At 37.5% G+C, this 21,343-nt stretch overlaps 1 protein-coding gene across 3 annotated transcripts in view; it reads right to left on the reverse strand.

Annotated features, from left to right (window-relative positions):
• The window catches only part of PDE5A (phosphodiesterase 5A), a 143,279-nt gene that overhangs the window by 106,850 nt on the left and 15,086 nt on the right, over positions 1-21,343 (reverse strand). For all 3 annotated transcript variants that reach the window (XM_032401105.1, XM_032401107.1, XM_032401106.1), the window contains exons 2-3: positions 14,824-15,412; positions 5,721-5,810 (exon numbers count right to left, since the gene is read on the reverse strand). In XM_032401105.1, the coding sequence (XP_032256996.1) occupies positions 5,721-5,810; positions 14,824-15,412 (679 nt within the window). The remainder of the gene's footprint in view (positions 1-5,720; positions 5,811-14,823; positions 15,413-21,343) is intronic.

A 21,343-nucleotide genomic window follows, 5' to 3' on the forward strand; every position in this document is an offset into this window, starting at 1 on the left:
TAAAAGTCATCAGAATACAGCCAGGTCTCCTTGTTTTCACCCTCAACTCCTGCCTCTGCACGGAGGTACGCTAAATATATCAGTGTATCTCCCACCACCTCCCTCAGCCCCCAAATAATTTAACTGCGGGGGAAGAAAGTGGATGCACCCACAGCAGAATTTTAAGGAACCCTCCTTCCCATGTTATTACCCTATAGCCAGATTGTCTAGTTTGTGTTGTTGTTGTTGTTGAACATAGTCAACAACATAGTTGGCTTACAATATTAGTTTTAGGGGCACAACATAATGATTTGACAATTACATACATTATGAAATGCTCACCACAGCAAATGTAGTTACCATCTGTCACCATACATAGTTATTATAATATTGCTGACTATATTCCCTATGCTATACTTTTCATCCCTGTGTCTTCTTTATTTTATAACTGGAAGTTTGTACCTCCTAATCCCCATCACCTGTTTTGCCTGCTCCCACCTTTCTGCCCCTCTGGCAACTACCATTTTGTTCTCTGTATTTATTTCTGATTTTTTTGTTTGCTTATTTTGTTTTCTAGATTCCACATATAAGTGAAATCAGATGGTATTTGTCTTTTTCTGTCTGACATCTTTCACTTAGATGTTGCCTAGATTTGAATCTCAGCTTTGCCAGTTTTTAGTTAGGTGACTTTGGGTGAGTTCCCTGAATGTTCCATGTCTGTTTCCTCATCTGTTAAGTAGGAACAAATAATGACTCCTTCCTATGGCTGCTAGGAAGATTAAATGCATTAATATAGGTCAGGGCCTCAGAATAGTTTCCATGGGACAGCAGTTATTTCCAAGGTCCTACCCCACCGTCTTTAAACCACTCTAATATACAGCCTGGGCCAGCCCTCTTCTCTCCCCTGACGCTTCCTCTTCTTGTCTTCATTTATTTTTCTCTAGCCAACAGCTCTTTGACCTTTCCAAAATAAATTATTTTAGCCCCTTCAAGCTTCTCCAGTTTTTTCCCCCCACTTTGCCCATTAACCCCATTCTCTCGGAAGGGAGCAGGAGAGGAAAAGATTATAAAAACTTACTCACTATGATTCTTTTCAAAAATTTCTGTCACAGAAGTTTAACAATATCTATGATTCTCATTCCTAAAAAGGCACTGCTATCTCTATTACACTTAAGATTACAACATTAATGAAAAGAACTCCTGAAAATGTTTAATTAGTCAGAATATTTCACAGGAAAAAGAGGCAAATGAGGAGATTATATATTTCGCTGAATCTTAAAGATCTTCCTCAATTTCCTGGACTATGTTATAGTTCAGACTTTAGCATTCAATATTCAGCTTCTCCATTCAAGCAGCTTTCCAGAGTCAGTGCCTAAGTCTTAAGGGATCATTAAAAAGTACGAGGACATTTTGTAAACAATCAATAAAATAAACTGTTTACCAACTGTTCATAAGATCACACTTCATTTTAGGTTCGCTGGTAATTAGTTGGAATCGGTATTGGCTTACTCAGTACAGCTGGAATAACACAAAGGGAAGGCATCAAATTCATTTTGCTTCATTTATGCAAGGAGCATTTTTCTTTTTAAGCTGAAACTTAGAGGGTCACAGATCAGTTAAGTCAGGGACTGCACTGGTTATCATTTGAGCCTAGCTGGCTGGTTATCCTATAGTGCTGATGACCTCTTCATATAATTTTATTATTCCTTATTTCTCATAAAAGCTCTGTCAGTTCTATGTCTCCTTTTAAAAAATAACATTTATTGATCATCTTTAAGCATGCCGGGAACTATGGTAAAACCTCAGCATACATGAATGCTTCTGTCCTTCACAACAAGGTAGGTCCTTTTATAACACCCAGTTTGCAGATGAGGAAACTGAAAACCAAAGGGATTAACCAATTCCATCCTGGCTACTCACCAAGTAAGTGGTAAAGATGGAATACCAGCCCAGAGGAAGCAGTCTTAGCAACTGCTCCCAAAAGCCTTACTTATGCCTCTTCATCTTAATTTCAAAAATTTTGTGAGAAAAGGAGTACTTCTGTATGTAATCTTTACTTACGAAAGTAAACACTGCCCTGAGTTTGTCTACATAGCTATAAATTTAAAAATAATTCTGAAAGTCATATTTGCACCTTCTTACTGGCCTTGGTTCTTCATCAGCCAAATAACTTTTTCCTTTTTTTTTCCCCCACAGCTGAGTATGTCTATTCTTCTGTTTCTCTTCATTCCTTTTCTCTGAAGAAAATACTCACAGGAAATAATTTTGAACTGAGTGGTGCCAATGTTGGGGGAGGAGAGAGCAGGTGGGAGAAGGTAGAGAATGCGGAGAGTCAGGGAGGCCTTTAAAAAGCGGTATTTAGAAACCCTCCCTTCAGTGACGTGACTAAGTGTCCAGTGAAGTTGCTGAAGGTTTCTTTGTCCCATGAAATGCTTGGTGTGAGAGAACTTCTGGAGATACCAGTAAAGACCCCTGGCTTCCTATCCAGTCATTAGAGGGTAAAGCAGAGATAGCAGGAGAGGATGCGGGAACATGGAGGCAGGCCAACCAAGGATGCTCAGGAACCCAGCAGGAATCTTAGGGGGAGCTCTGGGCAATCACAATCTGGGGCCTGCAGCTGGACCCACTTTAATTAGATCTGGAAGTGAGCAGACAGCCCTTGGCTGAGAGTGGGGTTATATATTCATGTAATAAGTTCAAATTATCCTAGGGGCACCTGGGTGGTTCAGTCGATTAAGCATCTGCCTTCGGCTCAGGTCATGATACCTGGTTCCTGGGATCGAGTCCTGCATCGGGCTCCCTGCTTGGCGGGGAGTCTGCTTGTCCCTCTTCCTCTGCCCCTCACCCTTGCTCGTGCTCTCTCTCTCTAATAAAAAAAAACAAACCAAAAAAACCCGAATTCAAATCATCCCCACTAAAACACCTAAAAGTTTTAAAAACTGATAATACCACGTGTTGCCAAGGATGTGAAGCAACTGGAACTCATACGTTGCTGGTAAGAATGCATATGGTACAGCCACTTTGGGAAAGTCTTTGAAGTTTCTTATAAAATTAAACACCTACCATATGACCTAGCAATTCCCTTCCTATATATTTACCCAAGAGAAATGAAAGCCTTATGTCCACACAAAGCCCTGTATGCAAACACTGACAGTGGCTTCTTTCGTAATAGTGGGTTGCTTCACAAAACTGGAAGCAACTCAAGTGTCCATCAACTGATGAATGAATGAATAGTCAAACTGGCATATTCCCACCATGGAATAAATCACTCGCCAATAAGAAGGAACCAATTACTGACACATGCAACAACATGGATGAACCTCACAAATGTTGTACTAAGTGAAAGAAGCCAGACACAAGACTACATACAGTAGGATTCCATTTACATGACATTCTAGAAAAGGCAAAAACAATAGAGACAAAAACAGACTGGTGATTGTTAGGGGTCCGGAGTTGAGGGAGAGTGAGGACATCGACTGCTAGGGGTACAGGGAAATATCTGAGGTGAACGACATGTTCTGTATCTTAATTACAGCGGTGGTTACATGACTGTGTGCACATTTGTCAAAACTCATCACACTGTACACTTAAAATGGGTGGATTTTATCGTGTTAAATTATACTTCAGTACAGCTGGGGTTGTTGTTGCCTGTTTAATTTAAACCATCCTCACAGGTCGCCATAAAGAGACCAACACATATGTCCTGCAGTCGCTCTCTTACAGAGGGCAACCCCACACCCTTCCCCCTGGTGATTTTGTTGCACTTTCTCATGGGTTCCCCCAGTCCCCAGTGCTGGTGAGCTGTTTGCACTATTTAGAAAGAGAAGTTTAATCAGAGCGTGATTCAGGCTGGCTCTCTTGGCCAGTACAAGACTGATTTTTAGGCCACAATTTTAACTGTATACTTAACTAACTGGAAGCTGAACACTGTCTTCTCAAGTGCACAGAATCACAGCCTCTGGTTTATAACTACGGCTATCCGATGAAATACAGGAAGCTAGCCAAATTTAATTTCACATGAGGAACAAATAATTTTTAGCATAACTATGTCCCAAATATTGCATGGGACATGCTTTTTATTTGTCATATCTGGCAGCCTCATCGTTAATCCATGTATGGCCTTTTCTATTTTATTCATTCATCCACATAATTAACTAACCAATTAATTTGCCAATTAATAATTAATTGAGTAATTAATTAATCTCATAATCATGTTTTAACTGTAGGTATTTTTAGTGACTTTAACTTTAACTTTCCCCTTAAAAACCCATGTAGCAACTCTAAGGCACTGAGAATTTATTTTAGACTACTGAGACTACTGACTCGTTCAGGATCTCGTTAGTCAAATTATGATCCGCAGACTCGGGGTGTCGGCATCAACTTGGTGCTTGTTACAAAAGAATCTCAGGTCCCACTGGGACCCACAGAATTCAGAAACTGCATTTTAACAAAATCCCCATGGGATTCATGTGCACATTAATGTTTTAGGTGCACTGATTTAGAAAGCTGTGTTTTAGGAAAATTCCCAGGGCAAATAGCAGGCTGGATTGGAGGGAAACTGGCTGCAAGTATAGAAGCCTTTTAAGAAAATATTTTAAAAGTTCAAGCATTATACAATATCTGAATTATGGCAGTAGGTAAAAAAGGAAAGGAACTGAAGTGAGAAAAACTCCAACGGAAAAAAATCAATGGGATTTGGTAAAGGACTGGATGGAGGAGAGAAATGAAAGATGTCAGAATGTGAAAATAAGTCAAGTAGAATCATCAAAGTGCTTCTAGTATCTTTGGCAGTGGTTCGGTGGTTCTCGAACCTAGCTGCATGTTGTAATAACCTGGGAGCTTTAAAATACTGATGCCTGGGTCCCAACTCCAGAGACTCTGATTTAAAGTGAAGCCTGGGCATTAAAATTTCTAAATACTTCCTAGGTGATTCTAATGTACAGCCCAAGGTTAAGATCCCTGAGTACGGGCACTTTCAATCTATTTGTTTTCACTTAGAGTAGTGATTTTCAACCCTGGCTACACTTCAGAATTATTTGGAGAGCTTTAAAAATATATCAGTGTCTACACCCTGCTCTTAGAGATTCCGATTTAATTGGTTATATTTTAGAAGTTCCTCAGTTGATTGTAAGGTGCGGCCAGAGTTGAGAACATTTAACTGAAACATACAATTTGATTGATAATTTATTAACTATTTTTTTTTTCAAGTAAGTATGAATGAAGAGGGAATTCAGTGCTAACAGAATCCAAACTTCTAGTTAGGTGAAATATAAACCCAAACATTTCATTTGCTTGTTACAATTTCACAATGAAATTTACCTGGAATTAGCTATAATTTTCATGTTTTTGAAACCTCATTTTGAATCCCCCCACAAAATCAGCTGATAACCATTACAATTGAATAACCATTATGAAATGAGCATTATTCAGACACTTCCAATATAATATGAAATAGATTCCAACCACACAACAATTATGTATCTTGGGATAAAATAAGGTCCTGTGGTGGTGATAGGGGGTGAGGTAAGGAAATAAAATGTCTGAAATCTATTTCTAAGTCAAAGTAAAGTCTCTATCTTCAGCCCTATCTAAAGTCTAAATAATAAAAAACAAGCAGAACATTTAAGCACTTTGTAGTTAACTTGTCACTACAGTATTATTTCATAAGCATGCAAAGTAAAACTTTTTTTTCAAAAAGAAAATGTTTCAAATGACCTTTATAAAATGGAAAATTGGCTTACCTCTTCCCTATGATTCTTAATTGGCATACAAAGAATACTCTGTGTCTTGTAGCCTGTAATTTGGTCAACTTCTGCATTGAACCGAGGATCCTAGTAAGGGAAAAGAAATTCAATTTAATGACTGACCTGTTCAGAGATTGATTTGATTTTTCCGATTTATAAGATTAGAAAAATCTAACCTTCGACTTACCTTATTGCTCTGAATGACAATTTTATCAGTGGAAAGACATCAAATCATGTAAGTACATATCATCTTTGACAAAGATATATTTATGTATTTTAGTAGCTAGTGTTCATGAGAAACAAAAAAATACAGACTCAAACAAATGTTCAGAAATAAAGGAAATTCAAAATATTAATCAATTTAGACAGCATTCCTTAGACTCATGGAAAAGTGGCAACTCTCCACCTCTGTAATACAATTTGCCTGTTTCCATATCTCACCATCTGATTCTTCTGTGCCATCCAAAGGAAAGCATCTCTGCTCTGAAACTTCTCCTCTAAAACCTACCAACTCCAAAACGACCTGCCTAATATTGACTTTATTTCCCTCGTAATGGTTGTTTATATACTACCTCAGTATTCTGTTCTTCTATCCCAGGTGTTCATAAGAATTTTAAATATTCTCATGTGTATGTGTGCATAAAAAAAAGCTGCACAGCCTCAATCAGACTGTAAACAACTCCTTAATCTTTGTATTTCTTTTCCCTTTTACAAAGTACATCATGCACATCCAATAATCACAAAGGACTTCTGAGAGTTGTAAAGGTTCTAAATGTGGGTTAAAGAAAGAAAGGTATAGGCCATTATCCCTTGAACTTTAGATTGGGAGCGCCTGGGTGGCTCAGTCGTTAAGCGTCTGCCTTCAGCTCAGGTCATGACCCCAGGGTCCTGGGATCGAGTCCCACATTGGGCTCCCTGCTCGGCAGGAAGCCTGCTTCTCCCTCTCCCACTCCCCCTGCTTGTGTTCCCTCTCTCTGTCAAAATAAATAAATAAAATCTTTAACAACAACAACAAAAATAGATTGGGAAGATTCAAGTTAGGCTGAAAACTCTATGAGGGGCTTTTTTTTTTTTGGTCCTTCACTGTATTCCCAATACTAGCACAAAAACTCAAAAGCATTTGTTAAATAAATGAAGGAATTCATTAACAAATGATATCACAGTTATCAGATGTGATCATTTTTAGCTTATTATAGTTTAAAACAAACACTGTAGGTAAGAAGGAAAACATACTACAAGAAATGGACAGATACTACTATATGATATAAGATTAGAATGGAAACAAACATACCAGAACATAAACATCTGAAGGAGTGTTGTTTCCCTCAAAGCAAAAGCCTTGGGAAGTTACATGCTCAACCTAATAGCAACATTGCTCTAAAAACTCTGCTTTTGGAATTCCCTTCAGAGAATATGGAATAGCCACACTGGAAAACCCTTATCTTTGAAAGTCATTTATTTATTTTTTTAATTAGTCCGAAGTCACGCAAAGCCAAAGCTGTGAATGAAGTAAATGATTACAGTAGACTCCATCAACTGGGGTCAGAAACGAGGCCAATTTTCCCAGGAGAGACCAAACTTGGCGTTAAAGACAATTTCAAAAGAAAAGTTATAAAATCAGTATAAATATTTTATATTATAAATAAATACTACTGCATTTTTGCTTTTTTTTAAACATGCTCAAAGTTATATTGAGACACAGAGAAAATGTTGGCTGAATATATTTTTAAAAATTGTTCTTAAATATCATACTAAAAAGGCAGACAGCACACTGATATTGATGAGTTAAAGAAGTAAAAAATTATTAACTTATATAGGGGATTATTCTACAAGCTAAAAATCAAAATATGAATAAAAATGCATCCTTAGAAATTATTTTGTTAATGAATATTTGAATTACAAGAACAGTTTATAAAGAAGAAAACTTAACTATCTAATCAAAGCAGTAGAGTTTAACAAACTGAAATTAATAGGGCTCTCGGAGCGTTGGGGGCATACTAGGAATTTAAAATCAACAGCAGCCCTGGATTCCACTTCATTGAAGGAGGTGGGAGTAATGTATGCTTCAAATTCACTTTAGGTGAATTCTGGCATCTCAAAGAATTTTCCTAACAATGCACTCAGTGCAAAGGCAATATACATAGAGAATTTTTAACCCGTTTAGGTCCAGGAAACACCAAAGAAAACATGGAGCAGTACTATTACTGGGATTATACCTTTCACTGTTTATGAGAACATGACAGTGTAAAGAAAAAAAACTTAAGCCTTGGATATCCACTTGCTAAAATAAAGCAACTGGTATCAGACTTGCCCTCCTACTGAAAACTGTAAGACTAGACAAAATATATGAGACAACTAAACCACAGACCATGAAAAAGGGAAAGACACAGGACAACCACTCTGGCTGTCTTCCTGGGAGCATTTTCCTGCTGGCAAGAAGGCAGACGGTACTCAAGTGTAGCCATGGTTCCAAATGAAACTAAAAGGAATTCAGGGCTTCTAAAGTGGCTAAAATTTGCAAGGCAAAGTACCTAATAAGAGAGCTATGTCAGGGGATTATGGGGAGAGATAAAAGGAGTGGCAGAAGACTGAGTGGCTATGCATTTCAAACACATATAGGGCAAGACTCTAAGAGAACCAGCTAAAAATTATGTGTTGAGGGCTGAAAGCAGAATGGTGATACCAATTAGGGAAAAGTTTGGAGACACTGGAGTTCCAGCTCAACCATTCCACCTCAGGCATTCAGCTGAGACACAGATAACCACTCCTTAGGAGCAAGGACCATTCCCTAAGACCAAATTCAATCCACCCTAACAATAACACCAAGCCTGACAGGGCCAAAAAGATCTTTCAGTAATTGAACTGCCTGGAAGAACAAATGTCAGCCCTATTTTAAAGAAAGACAATATGATCCAATGCCCTGCAAGAAAACATGTACAATGTCCAGCATACAATCAAAACTCACACCATATGTGAAGAAAACAGGAAATTGCAACCCATAATGAAGAGAAAAAGTAGTCAACAGAAAATGACCCTAAGATGACTCAGATGTTGGAATTAACAGACAAGGACTTTAAAGCAGCTATGATAGATGTACTTAAGGACTTAAAGGAAAATGTGCTAATAATAAACAGACGGGAAATTGTAAAAAAACAAAAACAAAACTATTTTAAAAAACTCAAAGGGAAACTCTAGAGCTGAAAAGTACAACGTCTAAAATGAAAAGTTCCTTAGGTGCCTGGGTGGCTCAGTCAGTTAAGTGTCTGCCTTCGACTCAGGTCATGATCTCAGGGTCCTGGGACAGAGAGTCCCACATCGGGCTCCCTGCTCCGCGGGGAGTCTGCTTCTCCCTCTGCCCCTCCCCCAGCTTGTGCTCACGTGTTCTCTCTCTCTCAAAAATAAATAAATTTAAAAAATTAAAATAAAAAAATAGTGCATCCTTGAGTTCTGTGAGTCATTCTAGCAAATTATTGAACCCGAGTGGGGAAATCATCTAATTTGTAGGTGGACATAAATGTGGGGACCCTGTTTGTGGCTGGTATATGAACTGGGGACAATCTAGTGGGACTGAGTCTTTAGACTGTGGAGTCTGTGCTAACTGGTAGCAGTATAGCATCAGAAGTTAGTTACTAGATGCTACTAATAGTTAGCATCAGAATTGAACTGGGTTGTAGGACACCCAGCTGGTGCAGAAGTGAAGAACTGATGGTTGTTTGGAAAACCAATCAAGGTCTCAACATTGACATCTGTGGTATTTCTGCCCAAAGTACCTAACTTGAATCTCCTCGAAAGGCATTCTACAAAATAATTAGCCTGTACTCTCAAAATATATGTCAAGAAAGAGAAAGAAACACTGAGAAACTATTCCAGATTTAAAAGAGACTAAAGAGACATGACAAGCGTATGCATTATGTAATTCAGGATTAGATCCTTGACCAGAGGAAAAAATAACTATACAGAACCCATAATGGGACAACAGACTAAATTTGACTATAGACTATTAGGTAATAGCATTGTATCATAAAATTTCCTGATTTTGAAAAATGTATTATAATTGTATAAAAGAATATTGTTAGAAAATATTCACTGAAATATTTAGTAAAAATGTTTCCAACTTATTAAGTGGTTCAGAAAAACATTATGCATAGGGGTGCCTGGGTGGCTCAGTCGGTTGAGCAACTGACTCTTGATTTTGCCTCAGGTCATGATCTCAGGGTCATGAGATTGAGCCCCTTGTCAGTCTCCACACTGAGCATGGAGTCTGCTTGAGATTCTCTCTCCCTCTGCCTCTGCCCCTTCCTCTGCTCATGCTCTCTCTCTAAAATAAATAAATAAAATCTTAAAAATGAAAGAAAAATAGTATGCATATATTACTGACACACATTGTATATAGAAAAAGAAAATGATAAAGCAAATGGGGCAACACATAAATAACTAGAGATTCTGGGTACAGTGTGTATGGAAGTTTTTTATACCAATCTTACAACTTTTCCTTAAGTTTGAGATTATATAAAAATAACAATAACAGAAAACAACATAGTAGTCTTGCCGATTTATAAGCTAGTTTTCTTCCACAGAGTGGCATTTTTAAGACAATCCCTAAAGATTTTTAAACCACTGAACAAAGACAGATATACCAGTTCCCAAACTATGTTCCATGGGGCACAATTAGATCATGACAGATTAGTAGATTTATCAAGATTAAAACAATTGCTAGTGCTACTTCTTTCTCCTAAAATTCATTTTGGAAATCATTTTATTCATAGGAAATTCATTTGAGAGAGCTCATATTTCTTAAGAAAAACATCTTGACTAAGTGAGACGTGCAAAATGAGAGATGAGACTGATTTATCTAGATAAGGAATACAAAAGGAGGAATGAAGTCATCAGGGTGGGAAGAATAGTAGCTACACGGTGGAGACCGCATGAATGGTAATGAGACCCTTCCCTAAAACCCTGCAAGTCTTCTCCCTAGAAATCATGATATACATGGAGTGGATGTCCTATGGAAACAGAACAGGAGCCTATTTTGCATTCCAATTGACTTTGGAGAAAGAGGAGTGTTTTGACAATATAAATCCTTTGACAGGAAATCTTGGGGAATCTTAAGGCTTCTGTAGGACATGAAACTAGGTGTTCAAAGCAATCTGTGATGGTCAATTTTAAGTGTCAACTTGACTAAGATAAGGAATGCCCAAATAGCTGGTAAAACATTATTTCTAGGTATGTGTGTAAGGATGTCTCCAGAAGAGATCAGCATTTGAATCAATAAACTGAGCAAAGATCTTCACCAATGCAGGTTGGCATCATCCAAATCACTGAGGGTCTGAACAGAACAAAAAGGCAAAGGAAGGACAAATTCACTCTCTCTCTGCTTAAGCTGAAACATCTACCTTCTTCTGCTCACCTGACTTCCATTGAAGTTCCTGGTTCTCAGGCTTTTGGACTCAGACCCACAACAAACTTACACCATTGGCTGCCCAACTCTCAGACCTTCAGACTCTGAATTACACCACCAGCTTTCCTGGTTGTCCAGCTTGCAGGCAGCAGGCAGATCGTAGAACTTCTATGCCTCCATAATTGAGTGAGCTAATTTCTGTAATAATCCTCTTCATATAAACATATATGTATTGAAGAACCCTAATACACAATCCCATTCTAGATACTGGATAGTATCTAGTTTTCATATAGAAGGAGAACACCAAACATTTATACAGTTGTTCTGATTATTATGGGCTAATATCTTATTATAAATACATGCTGTGCCACATTCAAGAAAGTTACAAGAATGATGGGCTGATGCAGGAGGAGTTGCTGTGTGACTGAACATCTATATATAGGCAGCAGACACCCTCTCATTGGTATTTGTGGTCTGACTGAGAATCACTGGTTTAAGTTGTGGATCTTGTTTTATACTTTAAATATATGAATGTGCTATCTTATTAGTAATAAAATTGCTGAATTCTCAAATTTATATCATTCTGTCACAAAGTTTTAAAAAAATGAATCAAATGTTGACCACTTCTTACAATTGACTTATCTGTGAGGCTATTACTTATTTTTAGATTCAATCTGACCATGATTATATTTCACAGCCACTTCGTGGTTTTCCATTGCTACACTGCAGCTTTTCAAGGGTCCTGTGGTCAAATAGGCTTTAAGAAATGGGAAACGAACCATGAGAGACTATGGACTCTGAGAAACAAACTGAGGGTTCTAGAGGGGAGGGGGGTGGGGGGAAGGGTTAGCCTGGTGATGGGTATTAAGGAGGGCACATCCTGCATGGAGCACTGGGTGTTATAGGCAAACAATGAATCATGGAACACTACATCAAAAACTAATGATGTAATGTATGGTGATTAACATAACATAATAAAGAAAAATGTACTAAGAAAAAAAAAGAAATACTGCTATAAGGTGTCATTTTTACAGATGCATGTTTAAAGAGGTAGGACTCAGAAAACAGAATGCAGTTTCCTATTCTGACTCCTTTCACAAGAAGCTATGAGACAGGATTGTGATTATTCAAATTATGGGTGGGGCTGAATAATGAATTACCCATTAGCCAACTGACTTCCACTGTCAACACCAATGTAAACTGTATGTCACAGATCAACTCCACACCTTCAGAATGAAATTCCTGGGACATGAATAACTTCTGCTAAGGCCACTGTAAACACAGATCAAGGGTGCCAAGGGCAAAGCAGCAACATGAAGAATCCACAGGATAAGAGCTTCACCCCGGAAGTACCGCAAATCAAGGACATGGGCCTCTTTCAGACAGTAGTACTAGAATTAAATCATTACTAACTGAAACAAAAATTACACTGTCAAAACTTTGAAAATAGCAAGCATATTAAGCAAAAATGCATATAAGTGAAGCAATTCTCAGAGCTGCAGAAACTTAGAACGACACAGACAAATGAAGGCTTTCTCAGCAAAGCTGAAGCATACTTATGGTCCTACTGTACTTGGGACTCCGGTGCTATTGAAAAGCGGAAACCCAGCTGTCACCTAGGACAGGAAGGGAATTCTGCAAACTTGGCAGCAATCCTTCAGCTGTGTCCTTAATACCCCTCTTGTAGTGAGCTACGGTGTGACGTTACTACAGAGCTCACAGAAGTCATGGAGATAGCTCCGTGAAGAATCACAACGGAATAAACCGCTGTATAGAGCGGATTCTGAAAAATATCTTATGATTTCACCCCCCTGAACTATCATATCTCAGTGTTCCTCACCAGTGACCATATTTATTCACCCAGTTTCAAACCCTCAGTCATCCTCAACTCCTCCTTCCCCCTCACTTCCATCTCCTAGTAGCTGCCAACTCTGGCAGAGTCCACCTCTTCACTGGAAATCCATTCCCTTCTTTTGCTCTTTAAGGCAGTGCCTGGTTCAGGTCCTCACTTCCTCACACTACTAAGTAATTTATCCTCCCAGGTTCTAGTATGTTTCATTTAATGACCACTGCACAATTCAGCCTGCTAAACCAGTCTGAATCATACCAATCCCCCTTTCAAACCATCTTCAATTATTCCTCATGGCTCTGGACAACAGACATCCCCCCAGCCTGGCATTCAAGACTCCAGGAATCTCCAGGCTCTGCCCTCATAGCTCCTCAACGTCTACACTGACTGTTGCCCACACATGTCCATACAAGCACCACATGGTGCACCTGCCCTGTTGCTTCTTTCAACTTCTCTTTACATCTGTTCCTCACCATGCACACAAACCCATCTATTCAAATCTTATCTATTTTCCAGGGTCCATATCAAGCATTGCTTCCTCAGAGAAACATTTCTCCACTCTCCAAGTAATGTCATCTCCTGCTTCCCTGAACCTACCACATTTTCCCTGGCATCTGTTATGATCTGCTTTCTATGCTACTTATCTATCCTATCTACTACATAATTTTCACTCAATCAATATTTATTAAGACTTGACTATGTGCCAAGCATTGTATTAGGCATCGGGAATACAAGAATGAATAAAACAGCAGTGACCGCTCCAAATTACATAGAGGAGTTACAGGCCAGGATTATGACAGAACATTTAGAGTGTACCACATAGCAGGTAGCTAGAACAATTGTTCTATCAAGGTGCTAGAAAAACCTGGTAAACACAGTGTCATTCCGTTAAGATGCCTTGTTTTAAAAAACATAATTCTATTAATAAAAAAGATCATTTAAAATGGGAAATCTGAAGAATCATATAGTGTAATCTTTAAGTCCGTAATTAGAGACCTATATATAATTACAGCAAAATTGGAAGAATACCAAATATTTCCACTGAAATATTTTACAGCAACGATTTCCATTTTTTGAAGACATAAATTTATTTAACGAAACAAATGAAAGAGAGGATGAAAAGAAAGAAAATCAGATTTTCGTGTCAATGGGACTTCAAATAAATGAATATAATTAATTTGAATGAATGAACAAATGAATGGAAAAAGACTACTGGTTTGGTTTTTTTGACAGTTTTTAGACCTAGCATTTTAGAATCTCAGTAAAATCCTCGGAAGTTCACGTGGAGATAACAGATAAGGATATGTATAGTCAGCAGGTAAAAAGAGAAGAGAATACAACTGTGACGTGAGCTATGTGAAATTATCATGAAGGAGAAAAACAAGACAAGATTTCTCTATGCCCATATCCTTGACTCAAGCACCAGTAAAGAAACTCATTTAAAAGATGGAAAAGTTCTGGGGCGTCTGGGTGGTTCAGTTGGTTAAGGGTCCGACTCTTGGTTTGGGCTCAGGTCATGATCTCAGGGTTGTGGGACTGAACCCCGAGTGGGGCTCTGTGCTCAGCACGGAGTCAGCTTGAAATTCTTGCCCCCTCCCTCTCCTTCCCCCTACTCACGCTCTCTCTCTCTCTCTCAAATAAGTAAATAAAATCTTTTTAAAAATAAGTAAGAGAGGGAGAGTTCTTACCACACATACCAGTTTGCATACAAGTAAGTATGCAAATTACTACATCTCAGTGATCCTATTACATCTCAGTTTGAAATACCCACCCCCCCATTCACAGCAGGTGTCCCGTGTTCCACACCCTCTCCTCCTCACCCCGCTCCCCTGTCTCAATGATTCCCTATTTACCTCATAAGCATCTTTGATGTTCAAGGGCTCACCAAGTGCTGCCACATGTCCCACAATGCCTTTGTTCCATTCTAAGCGGATACAGTTATTTGAAGCTTCTTCCAGCGTTGAACCTTCTGCAACATCAAACAGGCGGCTGATAAGAAACTTGTCATTGGAGCTGTCCTCACAGACCAGAAACAGCGAATAGCGATCGGCGGAGATAAGTCCATGAATATGCAAGAAAATTTTGTGACATAAGGCTGTGACATCCAAATGACTAGAAATATCTTTCACTAATTCCAAGAGTCTTGAGCACTGGTCCCCTTCATCATTATCAAACCTTCGGGGGGTTAGAGGCATCTGTTCCCTCTTTTCTGAGTCAGCGAGGAAGCTCACAGTGCCCTCAGAATCCTTGACAACAATGGGTCTAAGAGGCCGGTCAAATTCGGAGGCAGAGATTTTCCTGGTTGGTGTTCCAGGTGCACTGCTATCTGCACGGGGACTCTGCTGCGAGGGGCAAGAGCAAGATTCTGTGTGGCCTCTGATGCCTTCCTTGCACACAGGGATGGTGTGGACTCTCTCAGCGAACCAGGCATTGACCATTTCTCTGCAGAACAGAATGCAGACATAGTACACATTTAAGAAAGAAAGGGGCTATCCCTGAGAGCTGCTAAAAATTCTCTCATGGCAAACTGATTAGATAATTATTCAATTTTTCATAGAAAATAAAAACAAGGTGGTTTATTTAAGAGTTTTATTTTGAAAACCTGTAAAGAACAATTGCTTCAATGAACATTTTAATCAAGTCTGATGCCTATACACATAGATTTTCAGATATCTGATTTGCAATGCATAAAGCATCAAGTCTGCTTCTCTCAAAAGCAGTTTGCATTAGCATAAAAGACACTAGATTTGACAACAGTCTTAGGAAAACAAATACAAAAATTAACTCGCTGTCTAAAACATACAACTTGTTCTGAAGTTAAATATTTGAAAATTTAAAACAAATATTTATCTAAATTTGGCTAGCTAATAATATGCTTAATTTTAGATAATTTTATCTATATTGCTATATACAGATTAGATTTAGAAGGGGGAAAATACAAACAATTTGATCTGGTATGTAGAAAGATTATAGACTTCTGTAAATATTATCCTAATAACGCTTGTTCAATAATGGTAAAAATTATGTCTTCTTCTAGATTATCTAACTCCTGGTATAAAGGAAGAAAATTAAAAAGTAAGGAATACCTAATTTTAAAAATTTAGTCCAAGAAAATTTAAATTATTTGTTTTTAATGTACCTCTCTGTTAAAGAAATCCACTTGAGTTAAAGGCTTCATGGTGGGTGATTTTTTTTTAAACAAACATCAGATCATACACATCAGAAGGATTATTCAATTCAAATGATTCCCTTTGCAAAATTGTAATCTTATACCAATTGATAGTACCATTACTTCAGACATTTTTGGAGCTCTTCTTTTGAAACTAATTTCTAAGAAAATTCATAAGGTAAATAAGGATATTCGTTTTCTCTCAAAGTTAGATCTTGTTTTTCACTTAGCCTTCCTCTCAAAACTAACGAACAAAACCCAAACCAAAACAAAACAAAACAAAAAACCCACAAAAACATTAAAAAAAAAAAAAACCCTAGAGTAACAGTTAACTTAATCTCATATGCATAAGATTTGACTTTTCCCAAAACTCAAATTCACCTTCAAAAGACAAAAACTTGCTATCATTGAAGATATTTAAAAGAATTTGCCCATAATAAAAGCAATGCAATCCCCACTCTCCAATGACATATTGATTATTTTCACTAAAAGGCCAGGACAAAAAAAGTTTGACAATGCACTATTTTGGAGGGTGTTGGTATACTACTCTTCAATCTTCTTGGCTGTAGGAAAAACTGTTACCACCTCGTTGGAGGCAAACAGGCAATATCTAACAAATTTTAAAATGCATTTATCCTTGTTCCAGAGATTCTACACATGTGGCAAAATTAGTGTCCCCATATTTCCCATAGCCCTGTTTGTTATAGCAAAGATAACAAGCTACCCGTACCACCACTGGAAGGCTGGGTAAATACATAATGATACATTTATACAATGGAATAGTAGGGCGGTCCTTGAGAAATGGTTGTATGTACCGCTGTGAATAATTTCCATAATTTATTAAGTGAAAAAAGAAGAATACAGAAGGAAAAAGAAAAGGCTGACTTATTTCTGAATCTCTACTACGTTTTCCATTTCTGAGATATTCCCTTGGTTATTTTGTTTTGAACAACAATGTATTATTTGGTAAATATCTATTACTCTGAAATAGTGCCAGTCTAGAATGGAATGGGTAAAAAAAAAAATAATAACAGATATTATCAGGACGACCTCAGAATTTCAAGTGTTGGATACAGTTATAAAAAGCCTTTCAAAGATCCTTTAAGAAGAAACACTTACATAACCCCCCAAAATTGCAGTAGCGGTGCCAAAGACATTGATTTAAAAAATGCATGTGAAGCTGTCAAAAATGTACAAGAAGTTTCCAAATAAAATTGTTTTGTAAAATGTAGATAGGAAAAAAGCACTATATCTAAATTAACATACTTTATGTGATTTAAAGATATGTACATGTAACTTAAATTGTTAAATCAATATAAAAATAGGCATTTGAATGATTTCAGCTACCATCCTAAAATTTAGTCCAATTTATTTCTTATCTTCTTATTGGAAAGTGGTGATCAACTGTTTTTTAATCAAAATATCTACCTGACAAATCCATGAGGATATCTAAACAACTTAAGGCAACTTAAAATGGTGAAAACAGAATTCCTAATGCCCTACCCATCATCTTACTCCAATCTCACTCCCTGCCAGCTTTCCTCATATTAATAAAGAGCACTATCACCTCCCTAGTTACTCAAAGCAACATCTAGGACTTACCCTAAATTTCTGTTACCTTCAAATCTCACATCTAAGCCAAGTCCTGTCAATGTGACTCCCCAAACCTTATATCCCAATCTGTTCATTTCTACCTCTTGCATTACATCCTGGTCCAGTTCCACTATGGCCACAGTGCCCCACTGGTCTCTCTGTATTATACTTGCCCCCTTTCAATCCATTCTCCCCACAGCAGCCAGAGAAATCTTTAAACAAAGTATATCTTCACATCGTAATTATCCTACTTGGCTTCTCAGTGAATAGAAAACAAAACCCAAACTCTTTTAATCCCCTACCACAGTTCCACTTGCCCAGGCTGGCCTCCCTGGTGCTCCTCAAGCCCCCCAAGCTCTACCTGCCCCCAGTCTGGAATGTTCTCACCTCACTTATGTCTGGTTGATCACAGCTTCTACATCCTCCACTCAGACAGGTCTTCTCTGGTCATGCCACCTAGAGGGGCCTCTGACACATGAGGTTCTCACCTCCCAGCACCTAAATTCTTATTACTGGTTATTTTTCTTGTTTGTTAATCTGTTGTTTTATTGTCTGTCTCCTCCAACCAGATGTAAATTTCATCAGAGCTACTTGTCTGTCTTGGAAAATGCCTGTCTCATAGTCTGTCTACAATAAATAATTCTTGAGTGAAGTGAATGGATCAAGAAGTAAAGCTCCTAAATTACGCCAAAAGGGACAATAGTCTTTGAATATCTGAATGCTGGTATATTTGTTACAGAGAATCAACACTGTGGTTTAACTATTAATATTTTTCACCTCTTGGATGTAAGCCTCATACCTGACTATGGTTAATTTATCCTCACATAACCTGCAGGGCCTACTATATATCTTAAATAGAGCCAGTGCTTAAAAATTCTTTGTTATATGTTTTTTATTACTGTATTTGTCTCAAGTGTTTTTGTTTCTAGTTACTTTCTTGGTGAGATGAACTTAAATTATACAGGAAAAGCAGATCTTGTACATTTACTCATTCAATCAACAATTTTTATTAACCACCAGTCATAGGGGAAGGGGTTTCTCATGACCACATTATTGATTATCTGAGTCCCTGTAGTTATATGTTTATGCAGGAAAACATACGTTATCATAATATCAACCCACAAATAAAATTAAATCATTTCTCACACCTCTCTCTCTTCACACATCCCTTGAAGTTTTGCAGTGTATGACCTAGGTGGCTATATGAAGTCAGCCTTTCCTCTTAAGACTATCAATCCTCTCCCAATAATCTTTTAATATTTCAGTCTCTATACAAATATATAACCTGCAAATCAAAATTCAAATTCTTATATAAGATACAGAATTTCTAGAAGTAGAGCAAAGTAATGTTGGAGAACCATTACAATACTATTTTTTTATAACTATATTACATTACATGACAATTACAATATTACACAATGCCACTGACAATTAAGGGCTATGCCCAATTAAAGACCAGGTAACAAATCAAGAAAGAATCAACAAGGAAAATGACATAACAGATACTTGAAAAGAGAATTTTATTTAAATAATTATATTCAAGACTAAGAAATGTCCTTGAAAAAACTGATGAAACATTCAAAAATTTAATTTGAAAAACTGTTTTTTGAAGAAAAACAAAGAAGACTCTCTAACCCTGTTGTAAAAGTCAAACACGGAGAAGTTAATTGATTATGTTTTGTTAAAAATTGTTTACTCTAAAATTTAGCATGGAATTTTCATCATAATATAAATTTTATTAAACCTAGGACAAGATTAATTTACTGTCATAATCTGTGGTTCCATTTTCCAGATATAGTTCCAATCAAATCCTTTCCACTGATTTTTTTTCCATTTTGATTGGATTCATGCTTAAATATCCCTTTTTTTTATAAAATGAGTTATTCTCCTAAGGCAAAGATCTGAGTATGTCGGGCACTATGCTGGGCACCAGCCAGAGAGTACTGAGCTCCCCAAGCAAACCATCCAGTGACCACTCCTCCAGAATTGAAGTTTATGTTGTGTTCAGGAGTTAACTTATATACATATTGGATTTTGCCATCATAAGAAGTTAAATGTAAATGCACATAAATGAATAAAGATGGAAAAGATGACTGTGAACATGTCAGATATCAGGGTAAAAAGTACCAGATGGGATTCAAGAAACCTAGATGGTAATTCTGACTGGACAAATCACTCCTGTGGCTAGGATCGGATCTCTATTTTCACTTCTCTTCCTTGATTTTGTGGGATTTTGAAAAGTACGTATATGAATGATACTGGGAAAAAACAGGGGGCACCATTTTATTTAAACCTGGTAAGGCAGGCATTAACAATCCTGCTTTCTAAATTATGAAGCTAAATTAAAATGGCTGAACCAAAGACATTCTATTTGGTAGCAATATCAGGAGTCAAATCCAGGTCTCCTTTTCCAAGTCTTATGGCCTGTAAGAATATAAATGTTCCTAGAACATCAATGCTTATCATGAAGGAGGCACTCTGTAAACTTCTAGCTGCATACGAAAAGAGTCAAACTCAAATTCAAGCATCCAAGGCATGGAGAGAATAAGATCACATACAGTAACACATCCTCTAACTTAATTTTTTGCACTCAGATCATAAAAAGATGGCACATTAAGCCACTGAGGTAAAAACTGTCTCAAAGGACTCGGAGGATAAAGATTCTTAGGGTAGTGTCCTGAAAAAAATCTGACTGAATCCCATGTCTGTTTCTCTGAAACCAGGTCGTGTTTTATAAAAAAAACCAATGCACTGAAAAAAAAAATGTATCATGAATGTGTTCAAGAGAAGAGTCATTCTTAGGGTTGCTAGATTTAGCAAATAAAAATACAGAACACCCAGTTAAAATTGCATTTCAGATAAACAATGAATAATTTTTTAGTTTGAGTGGTATCTGAAATTCAAATTTAACTGGGTATCCTGTATTTCCTCTGACCACACCACTCATTCTATATTCTTTTCCCCAACTGAAATTGTTGGCAGACAGACAACAAAGAAAAGGTAGGTTCTATATCGCATACTAATGAGTTCCAGGCTATCAAAGCACTAACTCGAATTTTTTTTTTTTTAGATTTTATTTATTTGACAGAGAGAGCACAAGCAGAGGGAGAGAGAGAGAGAAGCAGGCTCCCCGCTGAGCAAGGAGCCCAATGCGGGACTCGATCCCAGGACCCTGGGATCACGACCCAGGCCGAAGGCAGCCGTTTAACCGACTGAGCCACCCAGGCGTCCCACTAACTCAAATTTTATCATCAAAAGAGCACAAAGGACTACCACACTGTGATCCTGTGTATGATAACCGAACCTTTGGAAAGCGTACAGATTAATAATTTACAGTATAAAATTCCTCTGTAAACCAAGTTCTTTGATTTTACTCTCAAAACCACACCATGCATTTAATAGAGAATAAACAAATTATAATTGACTCATAAAAGAGGGACTGACTAACTGCTAAAAATCCTTGGGACTACAAAGCATCAAGGGGCTAAGTTTTGGGGAGTCCTAAATTCTAATCTAATCTAAGCATTTGCTACCAATGAATTGTATGACCAGTAGCAAACAATTTCTTCCTGAGTTTCGACTTCATCTTCTATAAAACAGGGAAAATGCCA

This window comes from Phoca vitulina, unplaced genomic scaffold (genome assembly GCF_004348235.1).
Source record: "Phoca vitulina isolate PV1807 unplaced genomic scaffold, GSC_HSeal_1.0 scaffold3, whole genome shotgun sequence".
Classification (NCBI taxonomy): Eukaryota; Metazoa; Chordata; class Mammalia; order Carnivora; family Phocidae; genus Phoca; species Phoca vitulina.